This window comes from Dipodomys ordii, unplaced genomic scaffold (genome assembly GCF_000151885.1).
Source record: "Dipodomys ordii isolate 6190 unplaced genomic scaffold, Dord_2.0 Scaffold19, whole genome shotgun sequence".
NCBI classification, from domain to species: domain Eukaryota; kingdom Metazoa; phylum Chordata; class Mammalia; order Rodentia; family Heteromyidae; genus Dipodomys; species Dipodomys ordii.
This window is the reverse complement of record NW_012267235.1, coordinates 2,312,443-2,320,100: the sequence shown is the minus strand read 5'-3', so window position 1 is coordinate 2,320,100 and position 7,658 is coordinate 2,312,443. Positions and strand designations below refer to the sequence as shown.

At 46.4% G+C, this 7,658-nt stretch overlaps 1 protein-coding gene across 1 annotated transcript in view; it reads right to left on the bottom strand.

Annotated features, from left to right (window-relative positions):
- Window positions 1–2,489, bottom strand: part of Ppm1d (protein phosphatase, Mg2+/Mn2+ dependent, 1D) — a 37,176-nt gene extending 34,687 nt beyond the window's left edge. Inside the window, exon 1 of the mRNA XM_013013082.1 lies at window positions 2,007–2,489. Within this exon, the coding sequence (XP_012868536.1) occupies window positions 2,007–2,481 (475 nt within the window). The 5' untranslated portion in view covers window positions 2,482–2,489. The remainder of the gene's footprint in view (window positions 1–2,006) is intronic.
- Between the last annotated feature and the right edge of the window lie 5,169 nt (window positions 2,490–7,658).

Sequence of the window (7,658 nt, the reverse complement as noted above, 5' to 3'; positions counted from 1 at the left end):
GGCTTGAACTCTGGGCCTGGGCGCTGTCCCTCAGCTCTTCAGCTCAAGGCCAGCACTCTACCACTTGAGCCACAGCACCACTTCCTGCTTTTTTGCTTATGTGGTGCTGAGGAATCGAACCCAGGGCCTCACACATGCAAGGCAAGCGCTCTACCACTGAGCTACCTTCCCAGCCAGTCCGTGAAACTCTTATCTCCAATAAACCACCAGAAAACTGAAAATGGTGCTGTGGCTCAAGTGGTAGAGCGCTAGCTTTGAGCTGAAGAGCTGCAGGACAGCGCTCAGGCCCAGAGTTCAAGCCCCACGACCAACCAAAAAAAAAGCTTTTTTTGAACATTTGGCAAATTCACACTGCCCAAGTGTACTGCAAATAAACAGGATTCTACAGAGTTCTTTGTGTCTCATCTTCCTCTATCTTGTTGCTTTGCTATCTACTTTTAGTTCCTTTACAGTCAGGGATGACACACTTCTAGAATATACTGCAGTGCTTTCAGCTCTACTCTGCCCACACAAACAAAATAAATCCATAATATGAGCCCCTGGGATTACATAGGAGCCGCCTCCAAAAGGCCTAGTGGTTGAGCCTTGAATCAATCAAATACTTCTTGGCCAAAAGCCAAGCAAATGGAAAACAGACTTGGAAACTAGCTTTTTCACAACTCTAGAACAATACCTTTCTAAATATGTCCTGTATTTTACAAGTTTGTGAGTTTCCTCTATCTATGTTCTACTGGTGGAAAAATTATTAAGGAATTTTTTAATAAAAGGGTTGTTTGCTTTTTTTTTTTTTTTTTTAACCGGTCATAAGGCTTGAATCTGGGACTAGGCTGTCTCTGCTCAAGACTAGCACTCTACCACTTCAGCCACAGAGCCACTTCTGGCTTTTTCTGTTTATGTGTTACTGAGGAATCAAGCCCAGGGGTTCATGCATGCTAGGCAAGCACTCTGCCATTAAGCCACATTTGCAGCACTAACAGGGCTTTTTTTTTAACCACAGAAGAGCATCGCTTCTTTTCACTAACAGAGATGTGTGTACATTTTACTCACAGCAGTAGACAAGAAACTATAGTCCTGTATAATATATGCTAAGAGCAAAAATATCTTACAAAACATTCAAATTTAAGATCAAACTACAACTCCATCCAATTTTTACAAATTCCTTTTGCTACCTCAATGAGCATTTAAAATTTATAAGCCCTTTTCTACCAGCAACTCTTGAGAACTACTTAAAAGCAACTGGCAACCCAACTCCCACCAAAAAAAAAAGAAACAAAAACCTTGCAGAACTTAACAGGCTAAACGTGTGGCCAATTCCAATTTAAGAGGTCTTCCTTTCTCATCAGCAGTACAAGCTGACGATCTGAAAACATGACCGACACAACAAGAATTCCTTCCGAGACTTCTAAATTGCTGGATGATTACATGGCAGCCCTTTTAAATGAGCTTACGCTTTACTCCAATGAGCCATCGAGGTCAATTTGGAGAAATGACACCACCAGTAGGAGGCAACAGAGAGGAACAAAAAAAAAAAAAAAACCTAACCAACAAGAGCAAAATTATGACAGATGCTAATTTTTTGCCTTCTCCCGCTTCCTCTGGCCCGACTCTCGAAGGAAGAGTGCCTCTTCAACTGATCTTTCGGTCAAAATCTGGCGCCGGGTTTCAATCATCTTTTTGCTGACGGTCACCAAAGTGAATCAGAGAAAAGGGAAGAGCGATCGCTTCCACCACCCCCCCCCCCGATCCTTGCAGGGGAGATAGAAAGCGAGGAGTGGTTGCTGGGATACAGAAACCCCTTATCTTTCGCCAGGCCACTCCGAGTGCCCGGACGTGGACCCTGACCGGCGTCGTGGGCCCCGGGCTTAGTCTTCGCTGACATCACTTTGCCGACAGCGCTCATGGGGCTGGGGCGACTCTGGACGTTATTATTATTTTTTTCAGAACCCTGAAAAAAATTTAAAAAATGATAAAAATAAAAGCGGCGCCAAACCAGCCTGGGAACTTACCCAGTTTCTTCCACATGGCGAGGTGACAAGCGAGGAAGCCCTTGCGGATGGCGGCGCAAACCTTGGCGGGCTCAGAGGAGGTGAAGCCCTTCTGCTTCTTGATGAAACCCCATAAGTGCTCCCGGGCGAACTGTGCCGCCTCCCGCCCGCCGTGCCCGTCGCACACGGCGAAGAAAGCGACCGAGGAGCGCTGGCGACAGCAGCGGCCGATGCCCGAAGAGGCTCCGGCGGCGTCCGGAGAAGGGTCACGGGAGCCTCGGGCTGCGGCCGCCGGGCCTCTCCCCGAGACTCCGGCTCCAGGAAGAGCGGGAGGAGCCGGCTGCGAAAGCGACGGCGGAACCGGCGCCCGCCTCGGCGACGGCGTCTCCTCAGCAGTCGGCTCGGGTTCCACCACGATCTGAGTAACGTCCTCCATGTACTTCCTCCCGCCCTGGTCGGAGAAGACGCTCACTCCCAGCGAGTACAGCCCCGCCATGGCCGGCTGGCCGGGATCCCGCCGGTCCCCCCCCTCCCACCCCCTACTCAGCCCGCCGAACCCGGCGGCGGGAGACGCACTCGCTGCCCGCCGGCCAACTATTGTTTATCTTCGACGCCGAGAGGGAGGAGGGGGCGGTCCCGGAGGGGGGGGCGCGCGATGTCGGGACTTGTCCGCGAGAGCTGGGCCGGAGAGCCAAGGCTAGCGGAGCGGAGCAACTGCGCCTGCGCAGCTCTTCCCCCCCGCCTGCCAGCGCCCACCACACAAATCAGGCGTTTCCCCCCTGCTGACGTCACGAGGCTCCCCCGAGGACGGACCAATCAGGAGTCGAGTTGAGCGAGCCCGCCCTCCACCCCCAGCCTTCACTCTCTGGTGCCCACGGCCGGGCTCCCGCCTCCCTTGGCGGGCTCAGGGTCACGATACAAACGCTTTTTTTGGGGCTTCATCTTGCTGCCGGTTATTGGAAGCTCCGGGGTTTTGTGCCGTTGCCGTGCACTTGCCGAGAACCTTGGTTGGTGGCCTACTGGCTTCATCCCCGGAATCCTAGGGATAGTTTCCTGGTCGCTGCGGGAAAAGCTTGGCTAGCTCGGGCCTCCCACGAGTGTAGGAAATGGGGGAGTTAGTTGAGCGGGTGGTAGGATCTGGCCTTCCTTCCCTCGGAATGGAAATGGCGGGAAGCTTCCCTTCGATGGCCGTTAGTGAGCCAAAGGCGTTTGGGTGGGATGTGCCAGGCCGGGAAGCGAGGGCGACAGTCCAATCTAGGTAAGAAAACCTGGCAACTTTGCACCTTCTCCGGCGCCGTTTCACACGACGAGACTAATCAACCGACACCGGGGGTGGAGGGGAAACGGAGTTTAATTCTGCATCGAGCTTTTCGGCTTTTCGTAAACGACTTTGTGTCTGACTTACCCTGGATACAGCTTTGTATCTGGGGTGTCATTCCAATTTACCAATGGCGAATAGCAGCAAAACTGCCAAAAGCTCGAGTGCTCTGATTCGACGGTGGTGAACCTCGCTCTTAACCCGGTGGTAGGTCACAATCCCAACGCTAAAACGTTTGTACTAGTTTCCGCGTACAACTTTTCCATTTTTACTCGGTTCATCCATAGCTCTTTCCTGGACAGCTTTGGGCGTTTGCTCTTGTAATTACATTAAAATGAGTATGGGGGGGTTGTACACAAAATTTGGCATAACTAAGACAAACAGAAGAATGCTTTATAAGTAAGGGAAATGATTCCAGTCTCTTCGCCCCCTGCAAGATACTTCTACAGCAATCCTTATGCCTATTACCACAGCCCTTCCTAAATAAATTTGCCTTACTTTAATCATTAAGGATTTGGGAATTTTTTTTAAAGAAGTGATTCCTACCGTCGCTTGTCCTACTCGGCAGAATTTTTTTTAATACTTATTCTAGAAATCATTTTTAAACCCCATTCACATTTTGAAGGGAAAATCAGAGAACGGTACGTTAGAACTTAATTTTTCTTTTGTTTTCTGAGAGCTTTAGTTTTCTGAAAACTAAAGTTTCCTTTTGTTTTCTAAGTTTACCCAGGCTAGTAAGACTTGGGCTCAAGTGTTCACTGTCTCATTTCAGCATCACAAGTAGATGAGACTATAGGTGTGTGACTACCACACCAGCATTGCTTTTAAAGTGGTAACAAGACAATTTTAGTTTCTGAACTAGTGTTGACACAGATTCTCTTAGAATCCTCACTGCTTTATCCATGTGGAGCTGTAAGTCCAGACATTTGATTTCTAGTAAACTTAGATCCACAGAACTGACACTGAAAAGTGAATTATTAAGCCACCTGTTTAAAAAGGAGAACCTTGTATTTTTAAATGAATATTGGCTACATATTAAGAACACTTAATGATAGTAATGTGTAGTTTGCTTTTCAGATTTCTTATATCATTTTCCTAGTATATTCTCTCATCAGGAAAATCACAATTTCTCCCACTGATCAGAAAATCTATTTCACTTTCTAGCTCTTTAACATGCAGAAGTATTCAGGTCCTAAAATTATAAAGAAAAAAATTAAAAGATAATTCAGGGAAAAATAGGATAGTGGGGGGAGGGGGGAGGCTGGGAAGGGATGTGAAGGGTAAACAAAGGAGGAGGATGCAATGCTTGGTAAGAAATGTACACATTATCCTGACCATGTAATTGTAACCCCTCTGTACAGTATGTTCACAAATAAAACAAAATTAAATTTAAAAAAATAGGATAGTGCCTGCATGCAATATGAATTCAGTTAAATGTTAGCTTTTAGTGTTAGTAATGATTTATTTCTATTAAACTTCTTGATTAAAATTTCCCAGTAGGTTTATTACATTTTTTTATTAGTTTCCTTTGAGGCCTCTATCCTCTTTATGTTCTTAAGCTAAATCTCCCTAATTTACCAAATTTAGTTCCAATTGCTCATTAAAGCTCTGCTTCATTTATCAGTTTTCACCACAAGTAAACATAGAGATCTTAAATATTATTTTAAATAATAGAATTAATATATGATAGGAGTTGGAAGTGTAGCTCTGGTGGTAAAGCATCAGCCAATGAGCCAATGAATGAGTGAAAACATCAGATAACAAATTCAAAACCCAGTCTCAGACCAAAAAAAAAGCCAGTCTTCTGATATAGGGACCAGAACTCTCCTGTGAGTAAGTTTACTGTTTGGAATTCAGCATACCTTTCTGCCATAAACCACATCAGTGGTACATTGCCTGTGATGTTGTTTTATTAAAGTGGAACAAGAACTTAAAAACATGTACAAAGTGCCTTCAGTACAAAATACTAACCCAATTTACTGGAGGGTGGGGGAATTTACACTCCGGGCCTAGGCACTGTCCTTAAGTATGTATTTATTTGTCAGTCGTAGGGATTTGAACTCTGGGCCTGGGCACTGTCCCTGAGCTCTTCAGCTCAAGGTGAGCACTCTATCAGGTGAGCCACAGTGCCACTTCCACTTTTCTGGTGGTTAATTGAAGACAGGAGTCTCATGGATGCTCCTGCCGACTGGCTTTGAACCATCAGATCTCAGCCTTCTGAGTAGCTAGGATTACGGGTGTGAGCCACTGGCTCCTGGCTCCCTGAGTATTTTTGCTCAAAGGTAGCACGCTATCACTTGAGCCACAGCTCCACTTACAAATTTTTGTGGTTGGGCTGGGAGGGTGGCTCAGTGGTAGAGTGCTTGCCCTGCATGCCAGAGGCCCTGAGTTCGATTCCTCAGCACCACATAAGCAAAAAGAAAAAAGCTGGAAGTGGCGCTGTGGCTCAAGTGGTAGAGCGCTAGCCTTGAGCTGAAGAGCTGAGGGACAGTGCCCAGGCCCAGAGTTCAGGCCCCACGACCGGACCCAAAAAAAAAAACAAATTTTTGTAGTTAACTGGAGTGTCAAGGACTTTCCTGCCCTGGCTAACTTTGAACCACAATGATCAGTTCTCTGCCTCCTGAGTAGCTAGGAGTAAGGTGTGAGCCACCAGCAGGCACCTGGCACTGATCAGCTGTTCACCATTGGGATCAGTGTGCTCGGTTGGGTTTCTTACCATGTCTTCTCTGAGCAATTTTCAGAATCAAGTGCTTCCTGGCCACAAAAATCGCCCCATTCCCCAGCAGATTCAGATGAAAACTGGTAACAAAACCAAGTAAAACTCCAGAGTTCAGGCCCCATGACCAACAAAAAAAAAAAAAGAGAGAAAAAGCTAGGTAGCATTTTTTCCCCTCTAATACCACTTTCCTTAGGCTTAAACACTGCTGTCTTTGAGGGAAAGGCCATAAATGAACAGGAAATTCTGCGTGTGGGATGACACATGAAAATAACTTTCTTTTACAAAGAAATCAAAAAGTCAGTATAGGGCTGAGAATGTGGCTTACAGTAGAGTGCTTGACTAACATGCATAAAGTCCTGAACTCTGGGCCTGGGCACTGTCCCTCAGCGCTTCAGCTCAAGATTTACACTCTACCACTTGAGCCACAGTGCCACTTTCAGCTTTTTCTGTTTATGTGGTGCTGAGGAATCGAACCCAGAGCCTCATGCATTTGAGGCAAGTACTCTATCACTGAGCCACCTTCCCAGCCTGATTTTTTTTTGTTTTGTTTCAGAAACTTGGTCTTCCAAATATCAATGGCTCGCTCATGCATATAAATCCCCGCTACTCAAGAGGCTGAGATGTGTGAACCATGGTTCAGTGCCAGCCCAGGCAGGAAAGTCTGTAAGAGTCTTTTCTCAAGTTAACCACCAAAAAGCTGGCAATGGAACTATAGCTCAAAAGGTAGAATTCTAGCCTTGAGCAAAAAAGCTGAGAGACACTGCCCAGGCTCTAAGTTCAAGCCCCAGTATAGGCACAAAAGGAAAAAGGCTGGCACCAGTGGCTCACACCTGTAATCCTAGCTACTCAGGAGGATGAGATCTGAGGATCACAGTTCAAAGCCAGCTCAGGTAAGAAAGTGAGATTCTTATTTCCAATTAACCACCAGAAATACAGAAGTGGTTCTGTGGCTCAAGTGGTAGAGCACTCTCCTTGAGCTGAAGAGCTTGAGGACATCACCCAGGTCCAAAGTTCAAGCCCCACATCCAACCAAGAAAAATAAAAGTCTCTCTCTCTCTCTCTCTCTTTCTCTCTCCAGTCCTGGAGCTTGAACTCAGGGCCTGTGCACTGTCCCTTAGCTGCTTTTGCTCAAGGCTAGCCCTCTATCACTCAAGCCACAGAGCCATTTTCAGCTCTTTCTGTTTATATGATACTGAAGAATGAAACCCAGGGCATCATGCATGGTAGGGAAGCATTCTACCACTAAGCCACCTTCTCAGCCCCTTAGTCTCATCTTTAGTCAAAAAGAAATGGATTCTTTACCTGACTTATGTAACTATAACCTCTTTGTACATCAACTTTATAATAAAAAATAAAATTTTAAAAAAATTAAAAAGAAGGTGGCTCAGTGGTGGAGTGCTTGCCTTGCGTGCATGAGGCCTTGGGTTTGATTCCTCAGCACCACATAAACAGAAAAAGCCTGAAGGAGCACTGTGGCTCAAGTGGTAGAGCGCTAGCCTTGAGCTGAAGAGTTGAGGGACAGTGCCCAGGCCCAGAGTTCAGGCCCCACTACTGACAAAAAAAAAAAGTAACAAAATTAAGAGTAAGACCGATGCTAGTAGCTCACAGCTACTTAGGAGGCTGAGATCTGAGGATG